Source organism: Neovison vison, chromosome 7 (assembly GCF_020171115.1).
Source record: "Neovison vison isolate M4711 chromosome 7, ASM_NN_V1, whole genome shotgun sequence".
In the NCBI taxonomy this organism is placed as follows: Eukaryota; Metazoa; Chordata; class Mammalia; order Carnivora; family Mustelidae; genus Neogale; species Neogale vison.
Window position 1 is genome coordinate 165,905,465 of NC_058097.1, and position 17,115 is coordinate 165,922,579.

Below are 17,115 nucleotides of genomic sequence, written 5' to 3' on the forward strand. Positions count from 1 at the left end.
CCCGCTGTCTGGATCCAGCTGTCCTCTCCGCTCCCTACCTACCAGGAGTCCATTTGCAGTGTGTCCTCTGGCCCCTGACCTCATGCGTGCATCAGTTTCCCCCTGCTGCCCCTGGTTCCCCGTGGGCCCCCACCCCTGCGCCTGGGCTGACCTGTCCTGGCGGAGCTGGCACGTGGTCTTAAGGATGTCCACCACTCCCTCATGCCTCAGCTGCTGGCAGCAGATGCTGGTGGCAATGAAGCAACCCGTTCTGCCAATCCCCGCGCTGGGAGCGGAAGGATGCCGGGTAAGGGACAGAGCATCTTCAGTAGTAGGGAGGCCACCCTGCCCAGGGGGCCAGCCGCAGAAACCCACCTGCAGTGGACGATGATGGGGGCACAGCGGGGCCCCTCCTGCTGGGCTGCCTCCTCCACCTCCCGCACCAGGTGTAGGAGTGGGGGCGCCCGGTCTGGGGTTTTCTGGTCGGGCCAGGACGTGAACCAGTAATGTTTCAGGCCTCGCTCTTCAGTCCCACTCTGTCCAGGAGACAGAGACCCACCCCAGATACACGTGAACTCTTAGACCCCACAAACCAGCCCACAGAGGGGATGGGAGGAGCAGCAAGAACACAGCGAGGAGGACTCAGGGAGTGGGACCGATGGCCTCTGCCATCTACACCGTGTACAGCTCAGTGGCATCAGAGACCTAGAGCCAGCTTGGTAGTGAAAGCTCTTCAGTGATGCTGGCACTGGTCTTCACTGGCCAGTTCTGCCCCAGCAACTCCAGGATCATCCAAGAGAGGTGAAGTCCCTCTCCACTCCACTCCTGTCCTCTGGTCCTTTATCTTGACAAACCGTCTGGTCACTCATTAGTCCCTCGACTCGGAGTGCCGGGACTCTCCCTCTCCCATCACCGCTCTGCTCCGCCTGCCCTCCCCTGGCAAGTCTTGTCAGGTTTCTCTCCTCTGCGACAGCACAACTTCTGCTTTGGCCTTTATCATCTCTGCCATCTCTCACTCTTCCCTGACTACTCCATCTCCAACATGGCCAGACGTGGTCTGTGTGCGGCACCAATCTGGACAGGCCGCTATTCTGCTCAGAACCCTCCCAGGGCTCCTGCTGGTCTCTGAATAAACACATTCTTCTCAGTCTTCAGTCTGGCAAACAGGATCCATGGTCCAGGGTCTAGACCTCCAGGCCCTTCTCCCACCCCTATATACTAGTACTCAATGCTCCTGCATTCCAGTGGTCTGTAGATAAAACTGTGCCCCCCCTCCCCCCACACTCTCAAGGCTAGTCTATCTTCCATGCCATTCTTTTTTACTTTTTTCTCTGCCTGGGACATTCTTCCCCCTTGTTTGCCCCATAGTCAATTCTTATTCATCCTGCAAAAGCCCAGTCAGTACCATCACTTTCAGGAAGCCCTCTCTGAGCACCCTGGCTAACAGAGGGTCGGTCTTCTGTTTTCTCATCCATCACTAGCTTGGTACTTACCATCTGTGGGTGCTCCTCTAGGAGAGAGTACAGGCTTTGGACAGCTCTATGTTACCGGGACACAACCCAGAATAAGGCTTAGGGTGGGCGCTTGTAAAGACTCATGGACAAAAGTAAATGTCTCCAAGCTGTCCGGTGTCACCGACACAATGAGGCAGCCCTCACCTCACTTCTGCCTCTTTCCAGGAAAGCAGAAAGCTGGTCCCTTGGGCCTTTAGATTAGCTGGCTATGGTGGCTACCCGAGCCTCAACCCCCACCTCCTGGCTCTCTCATGCCCTCTGGCAAGGACTAGATCTCAGAGTGTCTCAGGTGGTCACTGCCCTTCTGGGGCTGAGCGTCTTGACACCTCACCTTCTACCCTCTCTGGTGGGAGAGGGCCGATCAGAGGGACAAGTCTCAGGCCTTGAGTTTGACCCTGTGGCTGCCAGTGTCAGTAGACTTCAGACTGTTTCTGGATAGAGCACCAGCTTCCTGGTGCCTGGCTCACCTCTTCCAACCCGTGGGGTTATGCCATTGGGCTCTACTTTCCCCAAACATGGGTCTTATTTCTCAAAAACAGAACCCATTAATCCTGATTGCAAAGGAACAGTCTCCTCTGTTATGCCTTGCATGCAAGAAGCACAGCTTCAGGGTTGGAGGGTACCCCCACCACACACACACTCTTCTGGGCTGTTCTGTATTGTTCATATAGTATATGCCTTTTTTTTTTTTTTTTAATCTTTTTTGTGTAACCCTTACGTCCCTGTGAAACCCAAACATAGCAAGAAGCGCCTGCCCTCTGGTGTCCAGGTTGCGTACTACAGGAGCTCAATGTGACAATGGACCTTCTGTTTTAAGTAAGGACAGTGCTGGAGGCTTATGGAGATCCCTCATCCAGGCAGTCCTGGACTTGAGCGTGTCTGAAGCAGAGCTGGAAAGCATTCAGAATGACAGTGTAGACACAGAGAATCCAAGAGCTTTAAATGCAACTGAGGTTTCGTCATGCCTCTGGTCATCCACCCCTCCCCCATCCCTGTTTATGGATATACCCTGAGAATGCACAGGCCTGGATCTCAGCTACAGCAGAGTCTTGGACCCCGTTATCTGTGGTGCCCCCAGACCCCTGTCATGGCCCTGTCCCCCATCCTCCCCACCTGGCCCAGCCCAGCCCCTGGCCTCACCCTGAGGGAGATGAGTCGCAGCCGGTAATCCTCAGTGTGAATGACTTTCTGCACGATGATCTCCACACCGTCGTACACCACCTGCTCCTCCGGCCAATACTCAGTGCACTTCTGCAGGGGCCCAGACCAGCTGCTACACTCACAGTGCCCGCATCCTCCAGTCTCCCCGGTGCCCCACCAGGCCAGCAGGGCAAGATATGAAAGGGCAATGGGTTCGCAATTCGAGAGTGCAGAGTTCAAATCTCAGCTTCGTTACTTCCCCCTTCTGAGCCTCAGGTCCCTTTGGCAAATGGGAGTAATACCTACTTCAAAGGACTCCTCTGGGGATTCGAGTAAATGGGCTGACACCGGTACAGGAGTTGCCAGAGTGAGCTCTGGCTGGTGGGGAAGCAGCCAGGCAGCCTGTTTCCCATCACAGGCTGGCCCATCTACATGGCCCTGAGCAAATGACCTCACCTTGCTCGGCTTCCCATGTCCCCACTTTGGCGGCAGGCTACCAACCTCCCAAGACTGTCCTCAGGAGGAATATGGAAACAAGATGCTCTGCGAAGGGCACAAAGTGGCGGACCCCTGGCAACAGCACAGGGGAGTGGGGTCGGGGTGGGGGAGGCCTACCTCGTTCATCTCCTCGATGTTGGTGATCATGACGATGATGGGCGTGTGCTCCTGCCACACCATGCGCCAGAAGTCCCCAACCGTGCTGACGATGGGTCCCTGAGTGGCGATGTACACCTTCTCCTCCCCACCATAGCCCTGCGGCCAGCCAAGTCCAGGCTGTCAGGGCCGGATGTAGTGCTCCCTGGGCCTAGTCCCCACACTCAGGCCTTTCCCTGGGGGGTAGGGGTTGCTGGTGGGAGCCACGCTGGCTTAGGGCCAAGCCTGGAAGACAGATCTTGTGGGCTCGGGCCTCCCTTTCAGGGAGAGGTCACAGGGATGGGGCTACGTACCCGGATGTAGTTGGCATTGATGTAAGAACTCAGAGGGTCCTCAGGGTCTGGTGAGGTCAGACACACTCTGCTGTGGGGGTCTGGGGGCAGGGGGGAGACAGGTGAGGCTGGTATTTGACAGGTCCAACAACCCCTTTAGGGCAGGGCCCCATCTTATCTGGCCCACTACAGGGCACCTGCATTTCTTTTGAGACTCTTGAAGTCTCTCCTTCCCCTGCCCACTAGCCAAACACTGGCCCATCTCTGTGGCCCTGGCTCTCTACCTCTGTGGCATCAGTGCCTGCCCCTTGTCTGTGTCCCTTAAGCTGCCCTGGTCTCCCCGTGCCTCATGTTCTGGAGAGGACAGAGTTAAATCAAGTAAAGAACGACCTAGGGGACACATCCCTATCAGCAGCGACAAGCATTTGGCACACACGGTCACTAATGCGCTGGGTCTACTTGAAAAGCACACAGTCTTCCTAAGCCTCAATTTTCCTATCTGTAATAAGGGGGTAAAGCTGCCTACTTCCTACAGTTGTTGGAAAGATAAATAAGAAAACAGCTGGGAAGGTGTGATGTAAACCGTAAAGTACTTTGTAAATATAAAGGGACTGTTGAGGTTTGGGGGTAGAAAGCCAAGGGAGAGCCCAGGGATGGAAGGTGTGGAGCCTTCCAAGCCTGCCATCCAACCGCGGGATCTCAGCAGCCGACGCACGTGTGCACAAACGGCTTTTTTCTTTTTCTTTTTTCCAACCCATTCACACATCCAATCCCACAGTTACAGAGTCTTACGCCCTCCTGCCCCTCTCCCTGGAGTAGAATCTGTTCTGTTCCAGCTAGAGCCTCCCTGGATGGAGTCTTCTCTTGGCAGTGAGGAGATGGGACAGACACAGGGAGGCTGCGCGGGGTGTTTGGGGAGGTGTTGGGGGGCCCGGGGCCTGGTTTCTGCTCTGGCTCTGTCACCAGCTCCCTGTCTTGTCCCTTCTCTAGGCTTCCCTTTCTCTCCTGAATAGGGAGGGCTGAACTAAAGATGTTGCCAGCACCCATTTCTGGGGCTCTCCAAGGCAGGACAGGGGAGCTGGAGAGCTGGGTTCGAGTCCTGATGCTATGACTTGCTGGTAGTGTGAACGTCAACCACTAACTTAGCTTCCCTGTTCTCTGTCTGCAGACTGGAGACATCCCTTCCATCCTAGCCCTACTGGTCTTGTAAAGGTGAAAGGAGTGAATGGTAACTTGTCCCCAGGCCAGTAACTTAGCCCAACACCACTATGTAGCCCAGAGCTGTTACGACTGCGTTTATTACCACTTCCCTAGAAGTTAGCGGGTAGAGAGAATCCCAAACCAGGGAGGGGAAACAGGAGATACTCATAAGCCTCTGCTCTCCAGCCCTTTTATGCCCAGCCCCAAGGCCTGAGGTCCTGGCAGCTCATCTGGGGATGGGGCAGCAGAGGAGGAAGGGGAGGGGAAGGCAACCCTGGGTGGTCCAGGCAGAAGAAAGGAACAGGGAGGGAGTGCTGAGGGACGGGGTTCCTTTTTGTGGATACCTGCCCAGATTAGGGGCCAGAAGTGGGCACAGCACCCTCGGGCCAGACACCAGGGCCTTTGGTATGCACTGGGGACACGATGAGCCCACTGCCTTTGTGCCTGGCACTGTGTTGGAGGGCAGGGACTCCTCGACAAAGGAGGTGCGGTCCCTGCCCCCAAGTACTAGGCAGGCAGGCAAGCAGTGGGTGGTCTGACAGCTCCAGGCTGGGTGTGATGGCCCAGTAGGGGCACAGTAGGGGACACCATTCTGACCTATTCCAGGGCACAGGCCAGGATGGGGCATGGAGACATGAGGTGGAGAGGAACCAGCTGATCGAGGGTCTTATAAACCATGCTTCTAAGGCTAGACTGGAACACAAGGAATACAAGGGTGACCATGACAGTGTCTAAGGAGGAGAAGGACAAGACTGGATTTCTGTTTTGCACCATTTCTGTGATAATGGTAGATGACGGGCAGGAGGGGAGAGTGCAGGACTCAGGAGACCCGTCAGGAGATTACTGCCTGGCCCAAGGCCAGGGGCATTACGTCAATGCATTCTTTGCAAATGGTGCCCCTGGAACTGGGCAAGAGAGACGCCCTAACCCACAAAAGTCACATGGCAGTGAGGATAGAGAGGGAGACCTGATCCGAGAGACGTCCATTTGTTCGTTCATTCATTCATTCATTCATTCCCTCCCTCCTTCACTCAGATAGGAGCAGAAGGTCTACTATGGGCCAGGCACCATTTTGGTATTTGGGAAACACAGTGGCAAATGCACAGAAATCACTCCCTTATATCTCGTCTTCTGTCCTGCCAGCTGGGGTTACCGGTCAGTCTGTCCTATGAACTGCCCTTGGATCTGTTCCTCCCATTAGACTGGGAATTCCCTGTGTCTCATTCATGCCTCAGTTCCCAGCCCTTGGGGCGGGGGTTCAGCCAATGTGTGCCAAATGAATGAGAAAACGAGCCTCACAGCACCCCCGCACTGGCCCAGGGTCAATTCTTGCTGGCTGCGGAGGATGCTCTGTGGGGGCTCCAAGGCCTGGAGGCTCAGAGCTGAAGTGGCTCAAGAGCTTTCAGGGATCCAGTGGGGACCAGGAGGAGAGATGGCCTGGCTCCCGCCCACTGCCATGGGCCATTCTGAGTGAGCAGCAAGGCCCTGGGTTCTGGGGGACCTGAGCCCCTCCCTCCACAGGGGGCTGGTTGGTTGGAAGGTGATAAGATGAAGAAAGATGAAGAAAGAGGTGAGCAGCCCTGAATAATGCATCCTGGCCTTAAATGGTGCTTTGTTTAACCGGAACTACCTAGAGACTGTGTAACCATAGCAACCACAAGTCGATATTTTAAAAGTTAAAAATAAGTCATGACATCTTACATGTTGTTGGAGATGCTGATGGCAAAACTGCTTTTTTAAAGCCTCGTTACTCCACAAACTGAGTGGAGTAGGTTGGTGGGGATTCACTTTCAACAAGTCACCCCCTAAGCTAGCCCTGGGGCCTGGGGCCAGAACTTGGCAAGGGTGACAGGCAGATAGGGGCTTGATGAAAGTTATCTGAAAATGACACCCCAGGGCTGAAAGAGGAGTATTAGGTCACCTGGTCTAACTGCCCTCAAAAGGGGAAAATCCCTCTCAGATCTGCCAGGGGATGGATCATGCAACACCACTTGAATACCTTGAGTGGCGGGGAGCTCACGCTCTGGCAGACAGCTCATTCCCTTGTGGGGTGGCTCTTGCTGTTAGAGGACTCACAGTCAGACCCAGCTCGACTCAAGGTAGACAAAAGAGCTTGCTTGATTCCAGGGTCAAGGAGGTTCAGGCTGAAACTCAGTTCTGCACTTCCTAGCTATGTGACTGTGGGTGAGTCACTTAACATTTCTGAGCCTTATCTTCCCCTCTTTAAAATCTGCCCATTCTGAAGAGATAAAGAGGCCTTTAAATTCCTGTCTGGGAGCTGCTATTATCCTCATTCTTTCTCTCCGGGTTTCCACAGCCAGGGCAAGGGTGAAGGAATGAACTCACCTCTGCCCTCACAAGGGGGAGCCTTTCTCTTCATTGGGTACACCCAACCCTCCTCCTCTTCTCCTGGTGACTCTGGACACCTAGCTCTAGAGTTGAGGTCTTCCTCAGGGTGAGGGGCATGAGGCGAAGGTGAGCCCATCCCTACCCCCGGGGGCGCGGAGTTACTCACTTGGAAGGATGGTTTTATACCGGTTCTTCCGCACCAGCCCAGGGATGTCATACTCCTTTGGATCCACAAAGTTCATGGGGATTTCCTATGAGAGGAGGACACGGGGGTGTTACCAGCTGTGGGCTGCCTCTCACAGACGTTTGAATCCAGCACTGGTCAGCCCTTAACTTCTAGCCCAGACACTTGCTTGAATGCATACATTCATTCAGTGAACATTTACTAGTAAACGAGTCTGCACGTAAAAAGCTCTGTAAATCGTGCCTGGCACATATGGAGTGTATAATAACAGTTATTATTACAACTGTTGATCCAGAGCCAGCCTGGCATGTAGTAGATGCTCAGTAAATGGCTGATGGACAAGAACAAGAAAAAAATGTGACCCAGCCAATCCCTGCCTTCTACCACACGCCCAGAGCTGCAGTCAACCTGAGTGGCTTTGCAGATCCGAGGGCCCACCCTGGACATCCCCACCTCAGGAGCTGAGCTTGGGCAGCTTTCCTTGTGGGAACATCTACCCCATCCTCCTCTTCCTCTGTCCTGTCCACCTTAAACGACACCTCCTCCAAGAAGCCTTCCCCAGTTCTCTGGCAGGAAAGAAGCCTCCTTCTTTGATGTGTTTGAGCTTCTCAATCTTGTTTTGTGTCAAAAGCCCCAAGTCCAAAGTTCTCTGCTTGGCATGTGAGATGGCCTGGGATCTGGTCTTTGTTTCTGCCACTCCCCCAATCTCCCCACGCCGCTGGCCCCCCCCCACCGCCGACAGGGGACCTGCTCTCCAATTACATGTCTGTCTCTCTTCCCTGCTGTGAATACGCCCCTTGCCCTCCTGCCTCCAGGTCTGAGCTCCCAGCATTCCTTCTGACCTTCCTCAGGTTTGGGAGCACTGTTCTCACCTTTCTCCATCTGTCCAAACAGTTCCCAGCCTTTAAATTCCCCTCTTGCGCCCTCCCCACTATTCCTGGGGTGACTCCCCAGTGCCTCTGGCTTCTTTGCTCCCCCTTCCACCTGTCCACATGGCTCAGTGTCTGACCCCAGACAGGTTCACAGTGTCCTCAGTTTCAGGACATAGTAAGTATGGGCTTCAAGGATCACTACACTCAATTTCTAGGGTTACTATGAGAATCCACCCTCCCCCCCCCAACCAACATGTACAAAAATGCCCATGAAGTGAGGGTGGAGGCTGTGTTCCCCTGTCTCTGGGCCAGAGTAACAATGATCTACTGAACAGGAAACACCAGAGAGGATGCAAGCCCCTTCTTCAAGGGGAGGTGAGGGTGGTGGGAACTTAACAGCGAAACTGAGGGTGGGGTAGTTGGGGAAGACTTTCTGGAAGCATCCAGTGAGGGGATGATGTGAGCAGATGCCTGAGAAGAGAAAGGCCTGGGAGTGGGGGGAGGTGGTGGTCCAGTTTGAAATGGACAGTCCCCGTAGGTGTGGGAGGCTGGCCCAACTCAGCTAAGACAGGCCATGCCCAGCCCTGGAGAATGTGGAACTGTGGGTCAGAGGGCAGCAGAGGCTTTCTCGGAAGAAATAGCCATCAGGTCCAGGTAGGAGACAAGGTGGCCTGTGCAAGGGAAACTGAGGGAGGCACAGGACTGTCCCATCCCCCTGGCTTCTCCCAGGAGGGGCTCTCCCCAAATACTCAGGGCCCCTTGCCCTTTTCTGCCCACACTGGTGGGTGAGTTCCTGGATGGGTGAGTTCGAGTGAGGAATGCGCTTTTGGGCCCAAGCCCCTTCCTTCCTCCTCCTTGGGGACCCTCCTTCAGAGAAGGAAATGTAGGGGTACACCACCTGGGGTGGGTACACCACCTGGGGTGGGTAGAAAACTTGTTAATTCCTAGGATTAGGAAGCTCGCTATTGCTCTGCACCTAAGCCTCATTCCAAGCTGAGTTTCATCAACAAAAATGAAGGTGATATTGTCATCTCCCACGTCTCAGCTAACGGCCGGCTGAGCGCTCAGGCAGGCAAACCAGAGACGTCATTTTCTGGGCCCCTCTAAGTCCATCAGGAGGCAGCTGGAGGCCCTTGTAGGGGTCTCGGGGGCTGGAGGTGACCAAAGAGTTGTCAGAGGATGAACAGTGCTTGGAGATGTGGGGCAGCAGGAGGGAAAACAGCCAAGTCAGAAGGAAGGCTTTCTATCACTTTCAAAGCACAGTGCTGGGCAGTTAGGACTTGGGGACGCCACTGGACATGAGTCACTGGGCTGAGGGCTCTGCACACGTTAGCCATCTCTTTAACCCTTGCAACATTCGGTGATTTTTATCCCCATTTTCCAGACAAGGAAACTGAGGCTCAGAGGGAAGCAGCTTGCCCAAGACGGCAGGAGAGCTGATGGACACCCTGCTCCACTGCCTGGCTAGACGCGTGACTGATGTAAGAGGCAAGGTCTGCCCGCTGTGGGTGGCTGGCCTGGGGGGACTCACAAAGAACTCTGCCTGCAGCAGGAAGGGGTCCAGGGCCTTCTCGTGAAGCTCCTCGGCCTGCAGGACCCGGGAGGCGCTGAGCAGGTACTCCCGGGCTGACTCCTCTCGTGGGGACATGAGGTAGCCAAAGCCCTCCTCATTGCAGCCCGGTGTGCACATGTCCAGGGTCAGGGAGACGTTGGAGCCCCTCCTGGAAGGACCGGGAAAGGGGAGCACGTCTCAGAGGTGGGGAGGCGGGAGAGATCCAGAGTGGGAGCAGGGGGGCACCCGGGAGAGGAGTGGGAGGGGGTCAGCACTCCTCTGCGAGGAGTATGAGTCTCAGCCCTGAGGCTGAGGCCTGACTCCCCATCTCCTGCCTCCTGCAGCGGAGTCGCTAACCAAGGGAGGCTGGAGCCCCCAGTTCCAGAGGTTCCATCCAAGGCAATCTCAGCAAAGCCCTCCCTGGGCTCTCTTCTGTCACTGCTGTCCCAGCCCTGTGGCCCCAGGCAGTCGTGAGAGTGGGCACCTGCCTAGACCAGAGAAGCAGGGCTCTACTCTCTGTGTCATGGCCTTAGACCCACCAGTCCTGGGTAAGGCTGCCAAGGAGTCATGGACATCTCCTCCAGGAGAGGTCAGGCCCCTTGGTTGTCAGGGGAGGAGGGAGTCCCGGCACGGAACACAGCAACACAGATGTCTGCACTAGACCAGCTCTACTATCATGTTCAGGGTCTACGGCCCAGGGCAGCTGAAAAGCCCTCATTATATAGGAAGGGAAACTGAGTCCCAGAGAGAAAACAAGAATTGCCCAAGCTCACACAGTAAGGAGATGGCAGAGCTGAAACCAAGAGAGAGGTTTTCTGACTCCTCATCCAGGGCTTCTTCCATGATGTCGTATGGGTTACGCAAACCTGGTGTGATCTGGCTTACCCAGCAGGGTTCTGAAAAGAAGGTGGTGACACCTCCCAAATTATGCTCTAGGGAACACCACTATGGGACACTCTATGGAAGTATAGATGTAGGGTTCACTCTATAGAAGTTGAGGAATGCCACATGCTACCCCCTTGACGATTTACAATGAACACAAGTGTTAAAGGTCCTGACAAGTCCTGTAATAAACAAACCTACCCAAACTTGCTCGAGTATGGGAGTTTACCTGTGACTGTACACATGTGTACCTGTGTGTGCCTATGTGCTCATGTGCAGTAACAGCATTTACCTTGGGTCATTCTGATCTATGTAATCAGACCTGAGGAGCATGTGTCTACACACTGGTTAAACCATGAGACTGGCTCTGACCTGGCCACTGGGAGTCAGAGTCAGGCACCTGCCCTTCTGATGCACTGCTGAGACCCATAGAGCCCACCCCTCCTCTGCCCTTCCCACCTTTCCTGTAGACCCATGGACTTGACAGTCAGTGAGGCAGGGTCGGCCTCAGGCTTGATGTCCATCACACAGTCAAACACAGGGGTCTCAGGGACGGGGTCCAAGTCCAGGAAGTCATCCTCGGCCTTCTCTTCCATCCACTCTGAGTAAGTGAAGGAGGGCTGGCGGCTCACTGACTGGCGCCTGTCCTCAGGGGGCGGTGCGCTGGGTGGCTCTGGGGGGGCCCTCAGGAGGTGCCATGCCTAGTTGGGAAGATAAAGCATCATGGACCTGGGGCCATGCTGGCTAGCCCTGGAGTGATGGGGTAGCCATGAGACTGAGCACCCTGCCCTCAGTGAGACTAGAACAGCCCTGCTTTCCTGGGAGCGGTGTGCATGGCACTGTCACCTAGATGGGAGCTTCTAGCCCCCACCTTACCCCCTGCCCCCTCCCCTGCCTGCCTTCAGTTTCCTGGGGATTGAGATCTTCTTGGAGGGGTGTGGGGCTCCTACACTAGTCTTCTCTGGCCTTGGTCCTTCCCTCAGCCTAGAACACCGCAAACCCATTTTCAAGAAGAAGGTGCCCTTCATCCCAGGTTGGGCACACTGGTGGAAGGAGACAGATGCCCTGACCTAAAACATCTAGCTTGGAGATTAGATGGGAGCTGATTGGGGCTGGGCCTCTGGGTCTGAGGAGGGGAGCACTGAGGTCAGGTTAGGAGGCGCCTTACCAGGGTCGTAATGAGGATCACACACAGAGTAACCAGCAGCAGACTGGGGACTTCCCAGGTCCCAACACCCAGCCAGGCCTGGGGAATGCGAAACAAATAGGTCAGGGGGTCGTGGGGACACAGTTCTCATCCATTGTGACAGTGACAAAACCGAGGCTCTGAAAGCTGCCGACCAGGGCTGGGTGGGGAGCAGGGAGAAGGATTTAGGGGTGTGGAAGTATCTTCTGAGCTCAAAGAAGCCCCATCCAGGGCTTGGTGACACTGGAGGTCCCCGGTCGCTCCCTCCTACCTGGGAGCTCCCTGGAGCTTACTCACCATGGGTCCCAGCTGTTCCGGGAGTGTGAACAAGGAGGAGAGGAGGTCTGTGGCATTCTGTGACCAGATGGGGCCATAGCCGCTGAGCCAGATCACCCCGCAGGCAAGCTGGGGGAATGAACTGAGTTTGGAGCCTGGGCTTCTCGCCCCCGTATTCCCCCTGCAGAGCTCGCCTGCAGCCTCACCTAGCCCCCCAAAGTCCAGACTATATGGCTGAGGGAAGAGGTCAGGGGCTGCGCGCATGGAGAAAGCCTCAGGACGCTCCCTGCAGAAAAGCTGACTGGAGGGAGCCAAGATAAAGCCCCTCCCAGAGGGGATCTCCCCTCCCCAACCAGGTACATACATAAAAGGAAAAGTTTCCAGAGCTCTCTCCCTAGACAGGAAGTCCTCAGAGAGATCCCTGCAGGCCTGGCTGCTGGGGAAGCCCTAAGTTCCTGCTTCTCAGCTTAGGGAAGGCAGACTGTGAGGGTCTTAGCTAGCGAGGCTGTAGCTGAGAACCCCAGTCTCCTCCACACACCGGCCAGAGAGCTTCGAGTCACCGAGGGGCACCAAGAAGGCCCCTCGTCCCCCACGAGCCCCAGGCAGCCATCTTGGCGAGGACATGGTGGGCTGTCCCTCCACCTGCCCTCTCTCCAGACCCTCGTGAGGTCTGAGGTATCCTTACCAGGAACTGCGAGGCAGCCAACAGGCACAGGCTGCTTCTGACATGGAGGGAGTGGCTCCCGGTGCCTTGAAGTGGCGGCTTCTGAGCGGGCTCCGAGGGCAGTGAAGGCGGCAGGGGCGGAGGCATCTCTCTGGGCGAGTCCATGAGCCCTTCCGCCTGGTCCAGCGCCTCCATCACTACCGGCTGGGGGAGACCTGTGGAAGGTGGACAGGCGCCTGGTGACTCGGGCCCCGGCAACCCACGGCGGGCCGCTCCTTCTGGGGTGGCTGTGGCTTCCTCTCAATCCGGGATCAGTCAGCGTGGCTCCACTTCCAGCCGTCACCCTCGATTAGCAAAGCAATATTCACCTACCTTCGTCAGAAAGAGCTAAGTGTGGGTGGACAAATTATTTCTCTTTTATTTCTCCAGTAACAGAGTTAAAATGGCAGGAGGTTTTTCAGGGAGTTAACATCGCTGTGTTTACGCAGTTTCATTCTTTTCCATTTCTCAAGGAAACAAAAAACAACCACCTCAAACTCAATTAAAAGGGAGAGAGAGAGAGAGAGGAAAAAAAAGACACGGCATAACCAGGCTGTGACCCCGAACAGCCCTCCCACGCCTGCCTTCCAGATTTTTGTCTCTTGTGGTCTGTGGCCTGACTAGGGCTGGAGGCCGGACCCTGGACAAGATCCCGGCTGTGCACCCCTTCCCACCTCAAGGCCCCACACTGTGGGGGCGGTTGGGGGTGTGTGGAGGAAAATCTTGGGGTATAAAATCAATGTCTAATGTCTTGATCTAGTTCTGGGTCTGTCCCTAGTTGTGTGACCCTGGGAGAGTCACCCCTTCTCTGGGCTTCGGTTTCCATACTTGGGGGGGAAACAGAGGTTCAGCTCAACCCTTGGGTTCTGTACTGCTTTATGAAGCCCTGGTGCTTTCTCAGAAGCAACGGGTATTATCAAGAGCTCTGAGTCCTTGGTATGGGAGCTCTGCTTGTCCCCATTCCATACCCTGCGTTCCTTCTCAGATTATTTCAACACAGGGTTCCATGAGTAAAAACATGTGAACACCACTGGCTTCGATCTGAGGAACTGGCCGTAGGGAGTCTCTTGGCATCCACTCTGGTTGAGTCCCCGGTGTTGGATGTCTCCACTGGAAGACACAAGGTTTATCCTACTGCCGAGAAGAGAGGGGTTAGCCAAATGGGTGTTTAACAGCTTGACAGTGGGATGGGGCTGTCCACACAGCACTGTGTAAATGGGACAATGGACTCCTTTCCTAGCTGGGTGACAACAGAACAGCCCTACCCAAGACCGCGTGAGGCTAACAGTTTTCTGTCCATGTGCTTGCTTGCTCACTGGACAAACATTTACTGAGCTTCTTCCATGGCCTGGATCGCCAGTGTGGTGCAATGGGCCCAGGTCCTGGGGACAGCTCTATCTGGGTCCTCCCAGGTTCCTCCTTCTAGATGCTGACCTGGTGCGGCTCCCCACGTAATGCGATCCAGCCACACTCCTCGCAGTTCCTCAGGTGAGCTCACCTACTTGCTCTGCGCACCCCCGCCCCCATGTTTTGTACCTACTAGTCCCTCTGCTCGGAACATCCCTCCAACCTCCTGCTCCCCTTCCCTGCCCACCCCCCCCCGCACTCTGCCAAGTTAACTCCTCTTCACCTTATAGAACTCACATCACATGTCACCCCTGAAGCTGGTCCTCCCCTGCCACATTTTTCCTAGCATGCCCTGCCTCTCAGTACCACCAGCAGCAACAATACATCTGGAATGTGGGAGACTCTGCTCTCAGTGCTTTATGTATGTGTGACGGTCTTCCCTCTTCACAGTACTCCTATGAAGTCAGTACGTCAATGACTGTCATTTTATAGAGGAAGATGAGGTACAGGGAGGGTATAAGACTCTGCCCCGGTCATTTAGCTAAGAAGTCATTGAGGCGTGTTCAAACCAAGGCAGATAAATGGGCTCTGGCTGGGGTTTGTAAAATTATTCACTGAATATCATCTCTCCAACTTGTCTGTAATTTCCACGAGGGCAGGAGTGGAGTCCGTCTTGTTTACCACAACTGTCCACAGCATCTAGCAAAGTCCTGACAGATAAGTCGACAATAAATATTTCTACCAAAATACTTGTGTGCAGGATGGTAGGCCAGTGTTAGCCACTCAGTTTTCTTACCAGATAACTAACCTTCCTCAAAAAGCAATGATGAAGACTGTAAATACTATAAATGAAACACTCAGCATGGCACCTGGCGTCTAGTAGGTGCTCAATAAATATCAGATTATAATAACAACGTTAGCTCCTAATTCCTGCCTTCATGAGGCTCGCAGTCTCATGGGGGAAGACAGACCAGTGCATACACGCCCATAATCCACTACAGTCATTGGAAAATCCAAGTGCTGGGGGAGTCACTGAGCACACAGCTCAGATCCTGGCCAGTACCGTGAAAAGGAAAAACTGCTGCTAAGAATGGGTCCTGTAGGAAGCCAGAACTTTCCACCGTTGAGAGGCAGAGTCTTGACTGCTCAAGAGGCGAGGTCAGAAAAAGCAGTCAAAGGGTAATGACAAATTCAGAAGGGTGGGAGGGGTCCAGGGCCCAGAGGTCACCTGGCTTGGCTCTACAATGCATAACCTGCAGACTGTGGGCTAGTCCTCCTCCTTGGAATTCAGTTTCCTCCTCTAAAAAAGAGAGGGGTTTGGCTCTACAATGCATAACCTGCAGACTGTGGGCTAGTCCTCCTTCTCCTTGGGATTCAGTTTCCTCCTCTGAAAAAGAGGGGCTTGAACTTGAACCTGGTGCCTCTCAGATGTTTCTGCCCCCCTCAGAGGAGAGGGGACATAGGTCTTCAGGAGAATAAAGGCAAGCTCTCACGGTTTGGGACCCTGCTGCTTTGTTTTAAAATTCATGGGTGCTCTGGGTTCTTTGCTATGGCATATCTGTACTTGTTTTGATATTAAAATAATGGGCTTTTCCCCCCTCCCAAAGCTTTGAGTCAAATTTCTCCTTCAGGAAAATGCTCTACAATTTATCCCATGGCTTTGCCCTCAGGGGTACACGCACCCCAGTCTGAGAAGCATGGAACCTGCCGGCAGTAAGACATCATGCCGCGGTTATAAAAGATTCTGTAAATGAATATTTAGTATCACGGAAGGAAATTTCGATGGTATGGTGAAAGGCAAGGTGACAAAACAGTATTATCTCCTCGGCCTTAAAAATTAAGAAAGTACAAATGTGCGAATAAGAAGGTGGTAAATGCCCACCATAAGATGAGAAGTTAATGTGAGATGCTGCTTGGGAAGCATACTGCATGGCAAACTTCTGGCATATAGTAAATGCTCAATAAATGCTGGACATGGTAAATGGAAAGAAGAGAAGCCAGGTGTTCACAGTGGTTCTTTGGAGGAGGGGGAGAGGAGAAGAGGGCTTTCTGTCATTGTTTATTGTCAGTTTCCTCCAATACATATACACACACGTGTGCCCAGACGCATACACACATATACACATACACATGTATTTATATATAGTGGAAGAAATATTTAGAAGAGGGATCACTGTTCTGAGTTTGGACACCATGAGGTCTTGTTAATACTCCTGGGTTCTGGGTCCTGTCATACCTGTCCCACCTAAAATGCACGAGGTGGGACAGGAGAGCACGAGAGTGTACGCAGCTCTGTGACCCACCCAGAAGCCTAACAGCCACTCCCAAGACAGGCCCTCTGATGATGCGGGGTCACCACTTTTCTGTATAAAAGACGGCAGGTCGATTGCCTGGCACCTTGCGGGGGCTGAAGGGGAACGGCAGGCTGGTAGGACCCTATACGCCCATCTCAAAGAGAAAAAGTGAAGGCTGCTCTTCTGTTTTGTTTTGTTTTGAAATCCAGAGGGCACCTGGCAGTGAATCCAACTGATGGGTATTCACTGAGCACCTGGGAGACGTTGTTACCCTTCAGAGCAGGCTTTACTGAAAAACTTCTGGGCAGAACGCGGAGGCTTGATTCAGGAAGGTACGTTTTCAAAAACACCGTATATTGTGCATGTCGTTTTGGAGGGGGTCCACAGACTCTGAGTTAAGCACCTGTGATCTCGGGTGTGGGGAGCAGAGGTCTGTGAGAGAAAGCAATGGAAGCAGGGGAGGTGGAGAACAGGCTCAGGAACTGTCTCTCTTTTAGTCTCTGTTCATTCAGGCATGAGCCCAACACACACAGACTGGGCACCAACTGTATACTTCTCCGAGCCCTGGTCCAGGGTCCCAAGACACAACAGTGAACAAAACAGTCTCTACCTGCAGGCACCACCGTGGTCCTGGCCACGTTTGTCCTTTGGGCTTCCGGTCCCGCTCCTAGAGATTATGATGTCAGCTCTCGCCCTTGCCCTGCCCACCCT

General features: G+C 54.2%; 1 protein-coding gene across 4 annotated transcripts in view; it reads right to left on the reverse strand.

Moving 5' to 3' along the window:
• The window catches only part of PTPN5 (protein tyrosine phosphatase non-receptor type 5), a 54,773-nt gene that overhangs the window by 1,493 nt on the left and 36,165 nt on the right, over positions 1-17,115 (reverse strand). For 2 of the 4 annotated variants that reach the window (XM_044258940.1, XM_044258938.1), the window contains 11 exons: positions 12,746-12,939; positions 12,082-12,189; positions 11,767-11,844; positions 11,058-11,299; positions 9,696-9,885; positions 7,275-7,359; positions 3,581-3,660; positions 3,249-3,386; positions 2,634-2,744; positions 355-515; positions 152-265 (listed from right to left, as the gene is read on the reverse strand). In XM_044258940.1, the coding sequence (XP_044114875.1) occupies positions 152-265; positions 355-515; positions 2,634-2,744; positions 3,249-3,386; positions 3,581-3,660; positions 7,275-7,359; positions 9,696-9,885; positions 11,058-11,299; positions 11,767-11,844; positions 12,082-12,189; positions 12,746-12,939 (1,501 nt within the window). Of the gene's footprint in view, positions 1-151; positions 266-354; positions 516-2,633; positions 2,745-3,248; positions 3,387-3,580; positions 3,661-7,274; positions 7,360-9,695; positions 9,886-11,057; positions 11,300-11,766; positions 11,845-12,081; positions 12,190-12,745; positions 12,940-13,096; positions 13,116-17,115 lie in introns of those variants that run through there. The other 2 variants (XM_044258941.1, XM_044258939.1) reach the window with 2 other exon arrangements.